We start from the raw sequence: 19,811 nt of genomic DNA, 5'->3' as shown, positions 1-19,811 counted from the left end.
TTCCCCTTTTCTACAACTTTAACCCATCCTTCATTGTTTGTCAATTCATTTTTAAAAAATTATCCCAAAATTCTTAGTAAATACCATTTTTATCAAAAAAATTATAAAACAAAAAATTCTAATTCTAATTGAGAAAATGCATATTAATTTTTTTTAAAGTTTTTAGATAGATAAAACCTTCCCCGTCCTTAAAAATGAAAACACTATAACAAAGTTTTAGATCAATAAAAAAGCTCCATAGTCTCGAGGTATGAAAGATTATAAAAAACCCATATTCTCTAGACATGGAAGCACTATAGCGCAAATCTTCAATTAAATAAACTATGAAAATCACCAAAATATCTTAAAATTTTCATTCACCTAAAAATATAATAAGTGTCAATTGAGTTTATCTTGAACGGAATAATTGTTATTCTATTCATCCAGATTCAAATCTTTCTAAGGTTGAGAGAAAAATCGATATAAAATTATTATAGGCACATTTTAAGTGTGAAAAATTCGAGAATATTTAATAGAAATAGAAACTGCCTTATTATTAACTATTAGCAAATTATTCTTACAATATAAATAATAGCAAATTATTTTTACAATGGTAAATGATCCCATTCTTAATATAAGAATTAAATTATAATCCATTTCTTATTTTAAATTGAATGTAAAATTTTTATTTTGTTGTTCCAAATTAATAATTAAAACAAATGGATAACCCAACCGTTAACATGTGGTACTTAGAGATTGATATTGACCTCTTCATTTCTTCTTTTCTGCCATTAACCTACATCCACTGAAATACAATAAACAGTAAGATATGCAATTATAAACGAACAGAAGAAAGTTAAGGATGAATTTACCCGAGTGAGCCAGGATGCTAAGTAATATTCCTTTGAATCCATTCTCCCTTGGAAAGATAGACAACAACATGGCACAATCCCATTACGTTTTAATTTTATTTTGGTTCCTGATGTTGAGATAATTGTTAGGAAAATGTTATGGAGTGGCTGTCGAATGATCAGGCGCTCCCAAGGCATAATGGCAGCCATATAAGAAGGGGAGAACATAAGCCATTATCATGGTATGAAATCTTATCTCTAGATTCCTGAGACTGGTAACATTTCTTGAGAAAAAATCAACGAGGAATATGCAGTGCTCGGAGCAGACTACCAGCTTTCGCATTGCTCGAATTTCAGCTCATCTTCGGCCTCCACAGGTATGGCTTATGCCAAAATAAATCCAAATTCAATCTATTAAAAAAATCCCAAATTAATAAGTATACAGTCCCTTTAAATCTTCTTTTTCTCATATTGTGAATTTATTGAATCTCTGTGTTCTGATTTCCTCAAGTTTTGCAAAATTCTGAAATTGATGCTGACTCTATTTTACTTGGAATTTTTTTGTTTATTAATGGTAGAATTTGACTGGGTGTGTCTCATGTATGATTTGGGGATCAGAGGGAGGATGGTGGTATTCTCAGCAGAGCCAATTGCAGAGCCAAAGGCGGAGCCCCCGGGTTTAAAGTTGCAATTCTCGGGGCATCAGGAGGCATAGGACAACCGCTTTCCATGTTGATGAAAATGAATCCATTGGTGTCAGTTCTCCATCTTTATGATGTGGCCAACACTCCTGGTGTCACGGCAGACCTCAGTCATATGGACACAACTGCAGTGGTAATTCATTATTCCATAAGCTTTGAAAATAGATATATGATTATTGTGGGTGACCCACTTTTTTATATGTTTTTCTAATTCAGAAATGGTAATCAAAGTTTTTATTTTTTCCCTATTAGCCCACTGCACTATTTATTTAAGAAAGAAAGCAGCCCCTTTCTCAGCCCCTATTTGTTTAATCAGCCTTTTTCTCAGCCCCTGTTTTTCTCAGTCGCCCTTATTTTTCTTAGTAGCCTTTTATAACAGTCTACAAGTATACCCACTTAAGAGTTTATATTCACTTAGTTTATAAAACTCGAAAGCAATACAATAATATTCATAGACTTTAAGCCAATACAACATTATTTATAGGCACCCTCATATATAATGTTAATATACAATGTTGATAGTAAAGGCTTAATATCAGCCATTACAACTATATTTATAAGGCATTATAGTTCAACAAGTTAGTAACAAGGATGTGAAAGGAGATAACAACCAGCCCAACCACCCAAAATAACTCCTATTCACTTTTTAGCCCACTACACTATTTTCGATATAGCACACTTTTTCAATTTGTAACTACAGTTTCATGAACAAATGAGTGGCCCTTCCCACTTTCAAGTTAGAGAGACTAATGGGCTTTTAATGTTAAACATCCCTTTCTCTTTGTTGGATCTTTCTGGGAGGGTGACATGGAGAGCTCCCGGGTCATTAAGAGTAAAATCATAAATGGACACACCATGTTGATTAAAAATGCACAAATGAAAATGGGGTTGTCTAACAACATGGAGTTAAGTCGTTTTTTGAGCCCTGAGCTTTATTGAATTTCCTTATTGACAAAATTGATGTTAACCTTCGGATAGACCAGTAATCCTGTTCTCCCTTATTCTCGAGTTTTGCATGTTGTTGCTCTTCGCTCCACTATTTCGAAATGAATTGTTGCAGATATGAACCTACTGAAAATACAGATGGTAAAACAATTGTTCTCCCTCAAACTAAATTTTGGATTGATTTGCAGGTGCGTGGATTTTTGGGGAAGGAACAACTAGAAAGTGCTCTGGTAGGCATGGACCTTGTGATCATTCCTGCAGGAATCCCAAGAAAGCCGGGGATGACTCGTGATGATTTGTTCAAAATAAATGCAGGGATCGTCCAATCACTGTGTGAAGGAGTTGCCAAGTTCTGCCCTCGAGCAATTGTAAATATCATCAGTAATCCAGTCAACTCCACTGTAGCAATTGCAGCAGAGGTCTTCAAGAGAGCAGGGGTTTATAACCCCAAACTTTTGATGGGGGTCACCACTTTAGATGTCGCTAGAGCAAATACCTTCGTGGTAAGTGTGTGCTTTTTAAATGGCCTGAATTATTTATGTTATGCCGCTAAACTGTTTTTATCATTTCGGTTGAAGTAATATCATTGCTTCCATAGAAAACCAAAATATAGGATTGGGAATATTTGAAATCTTCAGACTGTTTTTTCATTTCCTGAAATTGTACTCTGTTTCAGTAAATATTGTTGATGTCAATTGAAAAGAAAACAGAGAGAAAATAAAAACTCGAGAAACACAGCAGATAATCATTCAGCACAATAAAAAACACACACAGCAAGGTTACTTGAATGCATAAGCAAATTTGATTATCTTTAGAGATTTACATGCAGCGCATTGCATGCAAAGAACCGCTAAATGTTATCTAATCCTGCAATTAATATTATCCTCACGCATGATAATTTTACCCACCAACTTCACTAAGACGAATCTAATGTAAAATCTAATTTAAAGGTTACTTGAATGCATAAGCAAATTTGATTATCGTTAGAGATTTACATGTAGCGCATTGCATGCAAAGAACCGCTAAATGTTATTTAATCCTGCAATTAATATTATCCTCACGCATGATAATTTTACCCACCAACTTCACTAAGACGAATCTAATGTAAAGGGAAATCTAATTTAAACGGTTATGCATCTTTTTGTTAACAGTAATAAGAATTTCTGGAGAATCAGTAACTTTGAAAGATTGGCGGTTACTATTACACCACATACAACTTGACACCAGATACTTTTCATAAATGCCACTAATGGACCGGTTACAACATTTCTTTGAAGACTTTAAACCCACATGGCCAGGGAAAACAAATTGTTCACCAAACCACTCTAGCTAAGATCCTTTGACAAAGACCATATACCAAACCACTCTAGCTAAGATCTTTAACAAAGGCCATACATCTTCAAATTGAACACACATCCATAAAAATTCCCAACAAATGCAAAAAGCGAGCTTGGCTTCTGATAGTTTGATTGCAGAATCTTTCTTAAATGGGTACGATCTTTATTGATGAAAACCACATACTCTAGATCTCTACGTTTCATATATTTTGTGCAGAATCAATGCTGCCCAGGGCCAAATTATTCTTGCTATCATTTCTGCTTCTATTTGAAAATGATTTATAGCAACTTTGCTCTATGGTTTTGGCCCAAACCCTCCTACATTTTACAGTGGAAGTTATGTGTTGGAAAGTTTATTTTCTTGGATATTTGCCATGTGGTTAACTCCTAGCTATTTGTTGTTGATCACTATGACATATCTCTACTAGAACCAATCTATATGACTGATCTATGCAAAAGTTATGGACCGGAGATTGTAGCAAGAGATGGCTACTCAAATGTAGAGTTTAGAAGATATTGCTGCAGGTGAATTTTGTTCTATTTGTGAAAGATGTATTCACATAAACATTCATAATTTGCTTTTTGTGCTAACAGGCTGAAGTTTTGGGTGTTGATCCAAAAGCGGTCAATGTCCCAGTTGTTGGCGGCCATGCTGGTGTCACTATTTTGCCACTTCTTTCCCAGGTTTCAATGAAATTTAACTACTGCCAAGTTTTAATTTAGTTGGTTTTTCTGGTCATTTGGAATAGTTCACCATAAAACATCAACTTGCTATGCTTTCTTTCCACTTATAGCTTGGGCACAGTTTTTATTTATTTATTTACTATAAATGTAAGGATTTTTCTTATGTTTCTCAAGCTGAAGTGCAATGCCTATGAGCAACTATAACCCATATTCCTCTTATCAGCAACCAGGAGAATAAGTACTTGATGAGTCTTTATTTGCATATCTTTCTGAATCAAACGGTGGATATGTACTTGCAGGTACAACCATCATGTTATTTCACCAAACAGGAGGTGGAATACCTTACTAATCGCATTCAAAATGGAGGCACCGAGGTTGTTGAGGTAAATATTCTTCAAAATGTAGTTAAATATCCAAGGATGTAAATAAGTAATACCGAAGTGTATCTTATAGATTGGCTGTGACTGCAGGCAAAAGCTGGGGCAGGTTCTGCAACCTTATCAATGGTGGGTCTTCATGCAAACCATTGTTATCAATAGATTTTGGATTCTCCTTTTCATTTTCCAAATTCAAGTTCTCATTTTCTTGTCATGTCCTGTCTCCGAAGTGCTATAACTTAGATCTTACCAAAGTTGAATAAGATACATTCAGTGAGTGCCTATGATGATTCAACATGATATGTTGTATTCCTCAGGCATATGCAGCAGTAAAATTTGCAGATGCTTGTTTAAGGGGCCTGCATGGTGATGCTGAGGTTATTGAATGTGCATTTGTTGCATCAGAGGTACATGATGGTCTTGAAAAAATATTTTTGGAATTCTTCTTTATTCTGTCCTTTTTTCCTTTCCTTTTGTGGAGTGTTTGATTATTCTCATTGAAACTTGTATTAACGGTAGTTTGTGATAACATTATGTGCTTCTTATATTCTGTCTAGCAGGTGACTGAGCTACCTTTCTTTGCATCAAAAGTTCAACTGGGTCGTGGTGGCATAGAAGTCGTTTTTCCTCTAGGCCCTCTGAATGAGTATGAAAGGTGGGAAAGCCTACGTAATTGAATTTAATTAGATTGCAGATTTGGGGAGTATTCTGAAATTCGATCAACAGGAATGAAGTCAAACAAGATAGAAGTGAAGTCAATTATTTAACGTTGTTCCTATCCTTCAGATTCCAAAATAATCTTAAAATCTGCAATCCAGATAAAAATAGTCTGCATTGGTGAAATGCATTTTCTTTTTTTTAATAATGATTAATTAACTTTTATTTTTGTTTCCTTCTCTGAAAGATAACAACATACTATTGCTTGGAATTGGTTTGTTGTGACAGAGTTGGCTTAGAACAAGCAAAAAAGGAGTTGAAAGAAAGCATTGAAAAGGGCATTTCGTTCGTTCGGAATTGATTTCTTAGCCTTTCTTTTCTTTATTTACCAAGAGATGGATTGAATGCTGTGTCTCGTCCGATTCATCCATGTAAAAGTTATGCTGTCAACCATCTCCCTATTCTTGTTGTTAATGCCCTCAACTATATATGTAGCCAGGACATGTTTGGACTTGATAGGTCTCGGGTGTTTTGTCAGAGGATTTTCCATGGGTGCTTCATTCACGCTTAGTTGATCACTGTTTCCTTTGTCAGAGTTTTATCCAATTATAAGCTTTAATGGGGAAGATACAAATTCCTTAAAGACATTAATGTATCTATCATTTAGATGTGTTTACATATGAGCATGCCTGGTATGGGAAGAAAATCCATTGTAAGATTTTCACTGAGGTTTCATGACATGGGTTCTTACCACTGAAATGGTTAGTTGGTTCCTGAAGCATATTTGTCCAGATTATCATGTTTCTTTTCTCTTCCACCAATTCAGAAAAAGCGACCGATCCTCATATTCTAAAGGTAGGAATTGATTTAAACAGTCCATAGATTCCAAACATTATCTTCCAAACTTAATTGTATTGCATCATCCTGAGGACCATTAAGAGGAAGCTTAACCTTGAGCAGAATAAATCCAAGGAAAGAATTGCAGTGGTTATAATAAGTTAAGGAAGTACACAAGTTAATGTTAATTGTACAATAATTTGCCAGCAAATTGTTGTCTCCTGTATGTATAATAGTCTCCTTGGAGATGTGCTTATATAGTAATTCGGAGAGCGTTTCAAGGAAACCGGCAGTGTCATCAAATAAGAGCAGCCATTTATTTTGATGGAAGAGTTTTGCCTTGCAGATGGTTACATGGTTCATCCCACCTTATCCGAAACTCCCTTCTCAGTTGTTTTTTGGTTTATATAAGCCCAATTTGACTGGAATTTGACCGTGAAATTGACCCTCAATGAATGGTTTTGAACGTGTATATATGGGGTTAAATTCCATATTATAGCTAATGTGATAAAGCTTGAGACAATATTCTGCATGTTAATGGTAAGCACATAGCTCGAATATTGAGTGTTGGAATGAACTAAGAAAGTGAATTGAAAAGAAAAAATAAATAAATTTATGTAAATTTAATGAGATATTTTTTATTGTTATGATAGGTACTCTATTCTAATATGAAGAGATAGTTGTAATATTTTGTTATGTTATGTAAATATTTTGATTTAGTTAAATTATATAAAAATAAAATAAAATAAATAATTATAATTGTTAATTATTCATTATTAATAATGAAACTAGTCTAGATTTCCCTTAATTTTAAATTTATAAGGGCTCAAAGGGATCAAATCTCTCAAAGCGCAAACCTCTTTTTTGAGTGCTAAATTTGAGAAAAAAATTACACTTGGAGAGATTTAATCTCTCAATACTCAATAAATCTAAAATTAAAATGAATCTAAACTAATGTATCAAAAACTTATATAATTAACTTAAAAAATAAAATGAATATAGATTTTCTAATTCAAAATCCAATCATATTATTATATTTTTCTAATCATATCTAAACTAAGCAAATTTACTCGTTGATTATCATATACCATTGCATGCTTTTAAAAAAGTATTATATTTTTCTTATCATATAAACATAGACCACACCAAATAAACTAATTCAAAATCCAATCATATTATTATATTTTTCGCCACACCAAATAAACTAAACAAATTTGCTAGCTGATTATGATATACCATTGCATGCTTTTAAAAAAAGTATAGTTAATATTATGTTTGAAATTATGTGATAATAATTGACATATATGTTTTACAGTATATGCTTTTATAAGTTTATTGGTGGATTATCATATACTATTGTATGCTTTTACAAAATATAATTAATATTATGTTTGAAATTATATAAAAATTATGTTTGAAATTATGTAATAATAATTGGCATATATGTTTTATTAGGGTAACATGTGATGGATTTCTGTGTAGATTGTCATTTTTTGAATTAATATAAAAATAAACTTGTTTTAGGTTTAAAATAACTTAGATATTTATAGGCGTGTTGTTATTTTTGAGTTATTATGAAAAGGCATGTTGTGGGTTTGAAATATATATATATATATATATAAATAAATAAATAAATAAAGTAGTAGGTTGTTATTCTATTCTATTATATTTATTAATTCATTCATTTGTTAGTTTATATTATTTTAGTGTTACCAAATTCATTATAGATTTTTATTATATGAATTGGAATTTATATAAATTTTTAGAAAAAATTAGAAACAAAAGTGAATGTGTGAAAGATGAGGAAAAAATGGAATTATGAATGATAATAAAGGGAAATATTTATCATAAGATGGTTAACATAAATGGTTTGTTTTTTTTATTTGTTTTTGTTAAGATTTTTGTTTTTTTATGAGGAAAAATTAGAATTATGAATGATAATAAAGGAAAATATTTATCGCAAGATGGTTAACATAAATTTTTTGTTTGTTTATTTGTTTTTGTTAAGATTTTTTTTTTCCTTTTTTTTTTCTCCATCCTTGTCAAAATTTAAAATAGTTTAATTATTAAATATGGTTTCAATATATTTGTGTTCAGAGGTGCTCTATGGTTTAATATGGGGGAGATGTCACATTTTGTTACATTAAAAATATCTATATAATGAAAAATACAAGCCGATGTTACATTAAAAATAATATATAATGAAAAATACAAGTTGGCAAATAACACTTTGAACAATTACACATAATTTAGCTCCATTACACACACATCACACACACAAAAACACATATCCATCCAAAAACTCAAAATTAGGAGCAAACAAATTCAAGAGGAGAATGTGAGACATGGAATTGATCTCCTTGTCGACCTTCATTCTCTTCCTATTGCTTTCTTATAAGGTGTATTTTTTACAAAGTCAATTTTAACTAGGGTTTACTCTGCCAATGACATGTATCAAGTTCCATTTACATAAAAAAATGACTTTATGCCTTACACATCTAAACTTAGACTATGACCCTCCCTAGATTCGAATCAACCCCCCCCCTTAGAAAATGATGGTCCCTATTGTTTATCCATGATAAAAGAAGATGGACTTGATTATGTTTAATGTACCATCATGATTACAATATGCTATGAGTAAATGAAAATAAGGGTTTTGTATAGTTAGCCTATAATCATGTTGGCAATGGTAAGCTTGGAGAAATGTTTATTTAGCATGCAGAGAATTCAATACTTAAGACACATTGTGGATGAAAGTGGGGTGCATGTGGACCATTGTGGGGTGTAAGTGGACCATGCGCATGTGGAACACTGATAAACATGCAAGAATTAAATACATCACAACACAATATAAAAAGAGAGAGAGAATTGGAGAAGAAGGATTCCATTAAGAAGAACCATCACATGCAATGAGGTCAATTTTGGGACCTCTCCATCCCGATCTTCATTACCTTCATATTAACTTCTTATAAGGTGTATGAAGTCAACTTTAATTAGGGTTTACTCTTCCAGTTATGTATCTATTAAGTTCCCTTTTACATAAAAATATGACTTTATGACTTATACATCCAGACTTATACTATGACCCCCCCCCCCCCCCCCCCCCCAAGATTCATATTAATAATGATCCATATCTTGGAGGATAAGATCCATAAGGCTTAAATTTTGAGAGAGGAGGATAGAAAACATATAGATATGTTGTGAATCTAACCACAAGAACATTGATAAAAATGCAAGAACTGAATATATCACAAAAAGAGATAGAGAGAGGAGAAAATTGGAGAAGAAGTAATTCATTAAGAATAATCATTACATGCAATGAGGCCACTTTTAAGGCCTCTCCTTCCCTCTTAGAAAACGATGGTCCCAATAATTCCCCACGATAAAAAAGAGGGAGCCCATTATGTTTAATGTACCATCATAATTACAATATGTTATGAGAAAATGAATAAAAGGGTTTTGTGTGGTTAACCCATAATCGAATTGAAAATGGTTATATGTGGCTTATCCATAATCATGAGCTTGTTGATAACCCATAATCGTACCTTCTTTTCTTGGTTCAATTTTGTTGGCAATGGACCTCTTCTTGCAACTTTGTTGACAACTTTTGCTACAAGTGATGAACTCAAATTCCGTTGAAGACCCATTTGAGGTATTTAAGATACATTTCTATTGATACAAGGTAGTTGATCTGTGGAGAGAGAAAATAATTCATAAAACTCAAGGTATAGTGGTTGTGCCGCTTCATTGACATGTGTGATTCCAATTACTAATATCTTTCAAACTAGGAAATGAAATCAAATTTCGTAAAAAACCCATTTGAGATAACGGAAAATAATTTAAAATTAACAATTGTGCACCCTTTGAAATTATCTATAGAGGTTTTGGCACCTAGATAAAATTTGTTGAAGATTGTTGCCATGCATTCCATCCATTATTATGCTTCTATTGTAGCCACACCCATGTGGGAAAGCTAAGAAACAACTAAAATAAGGTTGTCCAAGCTTCTATATGTTTCATAGATACTTTTTAAGCTATGGAATAATTGTATAAATATGCAATAATTGTGAATGTGAGAACACCGAGTTCAGAGGGACACATTAAAGGATGCCAAGGGTTTGTAGAGCAACATGCGTTGTTGTAGAGTTCATGGAACCTCTATGTTGTAGACCAATGGATGTAGTGAATCCATGTAAATTTGCTCCTATAATGGTGAATGAAGGTCCAGGGTAGACAACCCTATAATGCTTATGGACCAACTGTGATACTTACAGTATATGGCCCAATAAATGGACCCCAAAGGTGCCGAAAGGGGGTTGGAGATTGCTGCAAAAATTTGAAACCAAAATGTTTCAAACCTCGATTCCCATGGAGTGGTAACCTTCTATGATTACCATTCCATGGGAGCTAGGGCTTGAAGCATATTTTAGTTTCTAATTTTTGCAACAATCTCCAACCCCATTTTATCTCCTTTGGTGTCCATTTGTTGGGCAATACGTTGTAAGTATTACAATTGCTCCACAAGAATTACATGGTTTTCTAACCTTGGATCTTCTTTCACCACTACAGGAGCATCTTTACATGGGTTCACTACATCCATTGGTATGTAAAACGAAGGTTTCATGACCTATACAACAACCCATGTTGCTTTGTAAACCCTTGGCATCCTTTGTGTCCATTTGTACTTGGTGTTCTCACATTCACCATTATTGCATATTTATACAACCATGCCATAACTTTAAAAACATATATGCAACATCTAGAAGCTTTGGAAACCTCATTTGAACCATTCCTCATCTTTCCCATAGTGGTATGGCCACCATAGAAGCAGAATAATGGATGCAGCGTATGCCAACAATTTTCAGTGAATTTCATGTAGGTGTCATGAACTCTGAAAAGCACTTTAGAGGGTGCACGCTAGTTTATTTCAAATAATTTTATGTTAAATCAAATGTGTTTTTTTTATAGAATTTGATTTTGCCTCCTAGTTTGAGAGTTATTAGTGATTGAAGTCACATGTCTATAAAGCAACACGACTGCGTGTACCTTGAGTTTCAAGAATGTTTTTCTCACTCCAAATATCATTATAGAGAAAGTATCGTATATCAATGGAAGGTATCTTCAATACCTCAAATGGGTCTTCGACGAAATTTGATTTCATCACCTATAACAAAGGTCATCAACAAAGTTGCAACAAGATATCCATTGCGAGAAAAATAAAAATTAAAAAACCACAATTATGGGTCATCCACAAAGCCACGGTTATAGGTAATCCACATAAAATCATTCTCCAATCTTGCCATTTCCAACTTGGTTATGGATTAACCACAAAAAACCCTTCTCTTCATTAGCACTTGAGACATTGTAATCATGATGGTTATGGGTCATCCATAAACCCACGATTATGGGTTAACCACAAAAAACCCTTCTCTTTATTGGCTCATAGCATATTTTAATCATGATGGTACATTAAACATAATAGGGTCCCTTTTTTTTAGCATGGGTGAATGATGTGGACCATCATTTTTTAAGGGGGGGGGGGGGGGGGGGATCATTCAAATCTTGAGGGGGGTTTATAGTCTAAGTTTGGGTGTATAAGTCATAAAGTTATATTTTAATGTAAAAGAAAACTTGATAGATATGTAATATATTAAGTAAAACCTAACTAAAGTTGAATTTGTCAATAATACACCTTATAAGAAGGCAATGAGAAGAGAGTGAAGGTTGGGAATGAAAGGTCCTAAAATTGATCTCATTGCATGTAATGATTCTTCTTAATGGAATCCTTCTTCTCCCATTCTCTCTCTCTCTCCCTTTGTGGTGCATTCAATACTTGCATTTTTATCAATGGATTATGTGCATGAATTTATGACTTATACATACGAACCTAGGCTATGAGCCCCCCTAAGATTCCAAATCAATCCCCCCCACACCCCTAGAAAATGATGATCCCTATCATTTACCCATGTTAAAAGAAGGGGTGTCCATTTTATGTTTAATGTACCATCATGATTACAATATGATTTGAGTGAATGAGAGAACGGTTTTATGTGGTTAACCCATAATTGTGCTGGCAATGGAAAGTTTGGATAAAATGCTCATTTGGCATGTAGAGAATTAATACTTGGGATACATTTTAGATGAACATGGGGTGCATGTGGACCATTGTGGACCATGTGCATGAGGCCAATTTTCGGACCTCTCATTCCCGACCTTCACTCTCTTCCTATTCCCCTCTTATAAGGTGTCTTTTTTATGAAGTCAATTTTAATTAGGGTTTACTCCATAAGTTACATTCTATAAAGTTTATTTTTACATAAAAATATGACTTTATGACTTATACATCCAAACTTACACTATGTGCATAAGCATAAAGATGATTTTGTGATTTTCAAGGTAGGACCCACTTGGGAAGCTTTTTCTAATTAAATTAAGGATGAATTCTACCTTTTAGGGAACTATGATGACCAATACATGAGATGGGAAACCCTATGATAGGAAAGAGACTAGATGTTGTCAGGGTATACCAATATTTTCCATGCCTTGTGCTGAAAGCTGGGTATTAGAGACTTCAAGTGGCACCTGGTTTTGAAGTATCATAGTGGTCTACATAGGTACATCAAAATGGAGATGGATTTCTTAGAGATGTCCTCACTAGGAACTACTTATAGTTATGTTTTCTAAATTAAGCAAAAATTGAAGTACAAGAATAAGCGGGAGTTTGAGTTTGAAAATCTACTACAACTAAACCCTAGAAAAGGTAGCCTAAGTGTTGAGCCTCAACCTTACACTCATTTACCTATCCTCCCAACAGCTTTTCCCTATTCACTTCTCTCTTTTGTCATCATTTCCTCCATCAACTTGTTCAATTCATTGCATTATATGTCTTTTTAACATGATTTGTTGACTGTGCTAATGATTGACTGTTGGTTTAGAATTTTGGTACATGTACAGCAATTCCGCAGCTGTTCTGCAATTCCGCAGCCTTTTTGTTGTTTGCTATACTCCACGTGTCTTCTCAAGGAACGGGCCACATGGGCACGTTGGTATGACTGTGTACATGATTCGTGTGCTATCAGCTAAGCCAACTCGCTCATATATACCCCCGGTCAACGCAGATGTAACCACGGTCAAATAGCAAAGTTCCAAATGGTGGCACGGCTCTGCGTGAGCAAATGAGACACGGAACCACAGCTGGCACTTCCTCCACGCCACGAAGACAGCAAGGGACAGGATCTAACCATAGATTTACTCCCCATGATGACCGTTTCCTCCAAACGTGCACGGAGTTGCCTGCGTGTTGCTGCATAGTTAATTAGTCAAGACTGTAGTTTCTTAGTTTACGCAGAGGACAGTTTGTCCCTGTGCCTATAAATAAAGCGTTTGCATACGCTTAGTAGTTAGTCTTCAAGTTATTTTTTGGCTGTAATCACTTTGTTTATAAAACTCTGTTTTAAAGACTGTTTGATCCGGATTTAAACAGGAACGCAATAGATTACAGAGATAACCATAAATACAGAGATGTGATAACCATAAATACAGAGATGCAGCGGAAATAATACTTCATTTCATTACTGTAAAATACTGAAATATGCTTACAAACAGAAATGGGAAGAAACCAGCTAGGGCGATGGTTGCTTATCTCTGAGAAGAGATGTGGCGGCTACATGCCTCTGAACTGTTCCGAACTGTATTACAATGAGGCTCGAAGGCCTATTTATTGTTGAGAAACAATGGAAAACCCTTCACATACCGAAACCTAACCCTAGAAGATGAAACGCCAAATTGTGGGCCCCGTTTGGGTAAATTGGTACATCAATTTCCCGGGGTTGTAACTTTGGCATACGATCTCCGTTTGACGCGTACGATAGCTCGTTAGAAAGATCTATCCGAGTACTACCACTTTGGGAGGCAACTTAGGGCTCGGTCGCCCCAGAATTCCAAAAAAAACGTCGTTTAGGGCCTCAAAACGGCTCCGGAAGTTCAGGACCCGAAAAACTGCTAAAAATAGTAAGTTGTGCTACAATTTAGGAAACTGAAAAGACTGAAAGAGATAGTTGTGGGGGTCCAAATGGGTTGGTGGGTGGCCACCAACATCCACCTGGATCATTCCTCCCCCCTTAGGAAGCAATGGTCCCCATTGCGTTGAGCTCCTCCATCTGCTGAACTTGTCCTGCAATCTCTGATGTGTCCAGTGATGGTGGGAAGCATGGTCGATGACGGTCCACATTGAATACTTGGTGCAAGCGAAGGAATGGAGGAATGTTGTGCTTCAAAGCATTGTTCCCCATAACCTTGGTACTGCTGTAAAGACTATGTCCGAGTGATCTGAGCTTCTGATGGGTTCTGGTAAGGCGTTCTTTCTGTCGATGCAACCAGACTTTGTTGCCCACCTGAAACTTGTGTGGTACCCATGTGGGTGAGGAGAAGTTGTTCCTGTGTTTTGTCATGACCATATCCCTTTGCTGCTGCTGCGTGGAGGAACCCTTTGCAGGGGTCATGGATGTAGTAACGATCTTCCCCTTACTTTGGGAGTGAACCAGACAGATGAATTTCCTGGTCTGTGATATGAGCTTGCTGCCTTTCTTGTTAGTGATCAAAGATGTGGCAGTAGGTGGGGCTACCTCCGGTATCCTGTATAATGAATTATTCAAAGAAATAATGACAGCACGAGGCCTTGACTCATACACAGCATGTCGCCTCCACAAGTATGGCTAGCCTAATAATACATCACAAACATCCAGAGGTGTAACATCACACAATACCTCGTCTGTGAAGGGTTTGATGCTATAGGGAAGGCGGCACTGCTGGCGGACTTTGAGATCTCGTCCTTCATGAAGCCACCCGATACTGTACGGCTGTGGGTGTGGTGTAGTCGGTAGGCCCAACCGCTTCACGACCTCTGCTGAAACCAGGTTCTTTTGGCTACCACTGTCGACAATGAATCGCAGCGGTGAACCCTTCACCCACATCTGTGAGTGGAAAAGACGCTCCCCCTCCTCTGGATCTTCGGGCTCATTTTTCTTGATCTTGGCAGTGGCAACAGTGGCGCTGGGATCCGCATCAATGATCTGCTTCCCTTTTCCATTCCCCTTGTCGGGTTCTAGCTCAGGATCGGAACATTCATCTGATTCGGAAGCCTTCAACTCAGCCACCAGCGACTGCTTGGTCCGACACTCACTTGTGTTATGAGTGGGACTTTTGTGGAACTCACACCACTTTCCTGTGTCCTTCTTCGGCTTCGTGTTGTTGTTCTTTTCTTGTGGCTTCGACGGGTTATCTTGGGTCACCCCACCTTGGCTTTGTCCTTTGGGCTTCGGATTTGCAGATCCAAAGTCTCGCTTCTTCTGTTTGAACTTTTGCTCGATTTTGACAGTGTATCGGTATGCTGTGCCAAGTGAGGAGATGTTCAAGAACACCATCTCTTCCTGGATGTATCTGTGCAGGCAGCCACGGTATTTGAGTACCAGATGCAGCTCAGAATCTTTGATACCCAACTATGTGCGAAGGGTATGAAAAATGTTTGTGAACTCTGGCACAGCTTGGTCTCGTCCCTGCCGCAGTGTGGTCCATTTGATGTATTTGTCCTCATAGCTTCTGACAGGGTAGTACTGCTCCTTGATGGCATCCCGAAAGTCATTCCAAGTGGGTGCGGCTGAAAATAGTGAGCCTGTACTTTCATCCTTCTGCTCGCAGTAGGTTTCCCACCAGTCCTTGACGTGGGGGGCTGCTTTGAGAAGAGCGAAAACAATCTTTTCCCGACTTGAAAATTCATGAACAGAAAAATACCCATCTAGCAGATTTAACCATTTATCTACGGCATCTGCGTCTATTTTACCCTCGAATATGGGGATTTCAAAATTAACTTGTACCTTGAAGGGTGTGGCATTTCCAGAGTCGCTGTTGGAAGCCGATGCGTCGCCTCTGGGTAGCCGCTGAAGGATCTGCGCAAAGCTATCCATCATCGCGTTCCTTTGCCGCTCGAGTGCTTCTTCGAGCAAGATTTTGATAGGATCTCCTGCCCCCTCATCTTTCTTCTCATCCGCCATGGGAGGCCGTCGGGATTTGTGAGGCTGGTCTTGCAAAGGTTCGACCAGTTCAAGCCCTAACTCCTTATATCCCGACCTCGTTGGGGACATGCAAAGAAAAACAGAGCAAAAGCAGACCGCTCTGATACCACTGATCCGGATTTAAACAGGAACGCAATAGATTACAGAGATAACCATAAATACAGAGATGCGATAACCATAAATACAGAGATGCAGCGGAAATAATACTTCATTTCATTACTGTAAAATACTGAAATATGCTTACAAACAGAAATGGGAAGAAACCAGCTAGGGCGATGGTAGCTTATCTCTGAGAAGAGATGTGGCGGCTACATGCCTCTGAACTGTTCCGAACTGTATTACAATGAGGCTCGAAGGCCTATTTATTGTTGAGAAACAATGGAAAACCCTTCACATACCGAAACCTAACCCTAGAAGATGAAACGCCAAATTGTGGGCCCCATTTGGGTAAATTGGTACATCAATTTCCCGGGGTCGTAACTTTGGCATACGATCTCCGTTTGACGCGTACGATAGCTCGTTAGAAAGATCTATCCGAGTACTACCACTTTGGGAGGCAACATAGGGCTTGGTCGCCCCAGAATTCCAAAAAAAACGTCGTTTAGGGCCTCAAAACGGCTCCGGAAGTTCAGGACCCGAAAAACTACTAAAAATAGTAAGTTGTGCTACAATTTAGGAAACTGAAAAGACTGAAAGAGATAGTTGTGGGGGTCCAAATGGGTTGGTGGGTGGCCACCAACATCCACCTGGATCACTGTTTCATACAGCATTTATGCTTTTGTATTTTGACATGCTGATTTAATATAAGAAGACTGTTCCTATTCATCTCTACGTAGCTGATCTTTAGCTGGTTGAGTGGATGGAGGGCCCCCATCTGCCACAACCTATGTACAGTCGCATTTAACTTTATTTTCTTACCTTTCTTGGTTTTCATTTTCACATGTACAATAATGTATAGTTTGATTTCTGCAGTTTTTCATTTCTTTGAACATGTATAATAATGTACAGTTTGATTTCATGCCTTTACATTTCCAACACTTTTCAGAACTGATCAGTTTGTTTATGCAGGTGTGTTAGGAGCCCGGGACAGTGTGTTTTTATTTCTTTTTATCACTGATGGTATTTGAAGTTGTCTTGTCTTAGCTGCTGGTTTTTACCATGCTTACTTAGTTTCATTGTTAGTTTACTTTATCAAGTCTTTGACAAGTTGCTTACTAACCTTTTGATGGTCTTCTCATCATAATTGACTAACCTTTATTGGACCAAAATATCATTGAGTGGCAGCTTGGTTTGATTAGCTTTTGGACTCATATTACTGATTCCTTCTTAACTGTTTTTCACATGAACAATTTCAGCTAGGGGCAGAATGTTAAGGAAGAATGAAGTGTTATGATTTGTCATTTAAGTTTTGCAATTAAAGTAGTGTTTTTTCACTTTCCATTGAGTTAACATAGATGCTATTTTTTGTTCTTATCAGCAGCATAGATAGTGGACTAGTGCCATTAGTCACTTTGTTTAATGCTTTGCTTTCATTTGAAGTTTCAATTCCATTGCAAGTCACTTTTCAAGCTTTCTCTTTAAAAAGTTCAAGAAACATTTAGAAACCACCATATGCACACACACTCACTCATTTGTTTATAAATCCATCACTCCATCTTAGGAAGATAAGTCAAACACAAACTAAAAACGACAAAAAGAACTAGGAAAGGTTGCTTAAGTATATATTGTACACTTCACTTCATCAGCTTACGAGCCCCGGGTTGACAATTTATGATAGCAATTTAGACAACACTAAATTGACCAAATATTTTGGCGCCGTTGCCGGGGAAGTGAAATTAGGTAGCCAATTTCTAAAAAAAAAAAAATTTAAGAAAATTTCAAGAAAGGGAAATTGATAACCTCTCAAAGTATGCTCTCCTCTTGCACCTAGAGTGATCTGGAGGATCAGAAAAGAGAAAGTTATTGGTTTAATAGTTTCTTAAGTATGCTCTCTTCTTGCACCTAGAGTGACCTGGAAGATCAGAAAGAGAATTATTAGCCTGACTTGAAGGAAAAAATAAAAAATGACATGCATAGAGCTAGAGATTCTAGGGGAAGGTTTTTAGCTAGAGCCAAGAGTTCGATTTTTACAAGTCCATCTACTTCAAGGAATAGACAAGAGACACCTCCCTCATCTCCAACTGACACTCCTAGCCCTAGCATTCCTGGAATTCAAGAGGCAAGAATTGACTCTCCCACACCTTCTATTGAATTTGAATCAGAAAGAGATCCTTTCCTTTCTTCTACAGGAAGACCAATTGTAATTGAAGAAGTAGAATCATCTGAAGAAGAGGGAGAAATTCCTTCTCATTCACCCTTTGTAGAAGAACCAGAAGATTCTGAAGTCTCTAGGGAAACCATTATGACAGAGGAAGGAGGTGGTAGAGGTAGAGGTAGAGGAGGAGGAGGAGGAAACAATGGAGGAGGTAGAGGTCACATTGGAGGAAATAGAGATGGGGATAACTCATTTGGGTTTCCTATCGTTGATGAGGATTCCCGAGCCACTATGAAAAACATATCACCATTTTTCCTCCCAAACTTTCATGGGTTAAGAACTGAGGACCCTGAAACATTTTTATTTGAGTTCGAAGTCGTATGTCGAACTTATGACTATCTGGATGACACTCAAAAACTCAAATTGTTCCCTTCCACATTGAAAGGACAAGCTTTGAAATGGTTCATGGGGTTACTCACTCAATCCATTAGGTCTTGGAATGATATGAAACAGACATTTTTGGATAGGTACTTGGACTATTGCATGCCTACCAACCACAAGGATGAGGTATTTAAAATGGTACAAAGAGAAGATGAGAACTTAGAGGATTTACTCGAAAGATTTCAATATAACCTGAAAAGAGCAAAAATGAGTAGCTTGGATGAGGAGACCTTGAAAGCCCTCCTACTAAAAGCCATTAGAGATGAATGGATAGACATTCTGAACATGATGGGGAATGGAGATATATCTCAACTTTCACTCAATGATATAGCAGAGCTATGTATCCATCTCTCAAGGGGCAAATCAAAAACTCAAAAAGGGCCTAGAGATCCTTCTCTCCTCAGAGCAAATAAATCTGCAACTGGATCAGTAAGTAGGGCTGAGATCGGCAATATGATTGATGAATTCAAAACTGACATCTTAGGGAGTCTTAGTGAACAATTAGACGCCCTTAAGATCCACAATAAACAGAAAGCAGAAGCCGAGGCCTTGGCCATATTTTGCCCGAAATGTAGGAAGAAACATGCTTTAAGGGAATGTCCCTTGGAAGCACAAGTTGTGGAAACATGTGTAATTTGCTCAGAAAACCATGAGACCAAGGAATGTCCTTCAATCCCT

The 19,811-nt window shown here is 36.6% G+C and overlaps 1 protein-coding gene across 1 annotated transcript; it reads left to right on the top strand.

Moving 5' to 3' along the window:
* Nucleotides 1-1,030: 1,030 nt before the first annotated feature.
* Nucleotides 1,031-6,207, top strand: LOC149260096 (malate dehydrogenase, glyoxysomal-like). Its single transcript, XM_089419727.1, has 9 exons — nt 1,031-1,207; nt 1,449-1,664; nt 2,665-2,979; nt 4,408-4,497; nt 4,797-4,880; nt 4,968-5,003; nt 5,192-5,281; nt 5,435-5,529; nt 5,820-6,207. The coding sequence occupies exons 1-9, from the start codon at nt 1,139-1,141 to the stop codon at nt 5,890-5,892; spliced, it is 1,068 nt and encodes a 355-aa protein (XP_089275853.1). The 5' UTR covers nt 1,031-1,138; the 3' UTR covers nt 5,893-6,207.
* The last annotated feature ends 13,604 nt before the right edge of the window (nt 6,208-19,811 follow it).

Source organism: Pinus tabuliformis, chromosome 6 (genome assembly GCF_031772625.1).
Source record: "Pinus tabuliformis cultivar Carrire ecotype Pingquan chromosome 6, CPIR1, whole genome shotgun sequence".
NCBI lineage: Eukaryota > Viridiplantae > Streptophyta > Pinopsida > Pinales > Pinaceae > Pinus > Pinus tabuliformis.
This window is presented reverse-complemented; position numbering and strand designations above follow the sequence as displayed.

What these genes read in the sequence shown, in the direction of transcription:
- LOC149260096 (XM_089419727.1), top strand. Translation starts at nt 1,139, where the DNA reads ATGCAGTGCTCGGAGCAGACTACCAGCTTTCGCATTGCTCGAATTTCA. An exon ending in CTCATCTTCGGCCTCCACAG is followed by an intron (nt 1,208 to 1,448) that starts GTATGGCTTATG and finishes TTTGGGGATCAG; the next exon opens with AGGGAGGATGGTGGTATTCT. An exon ending in CTAGAGCAAATACCTTCGTG is followed by an intron (nt 2,980 to 4,407) that starts GTAAGTGTGTGC and finishes TTGTGCTAACAG; the next exon opens with GCTGAAGTTTTGGGTGTTGA.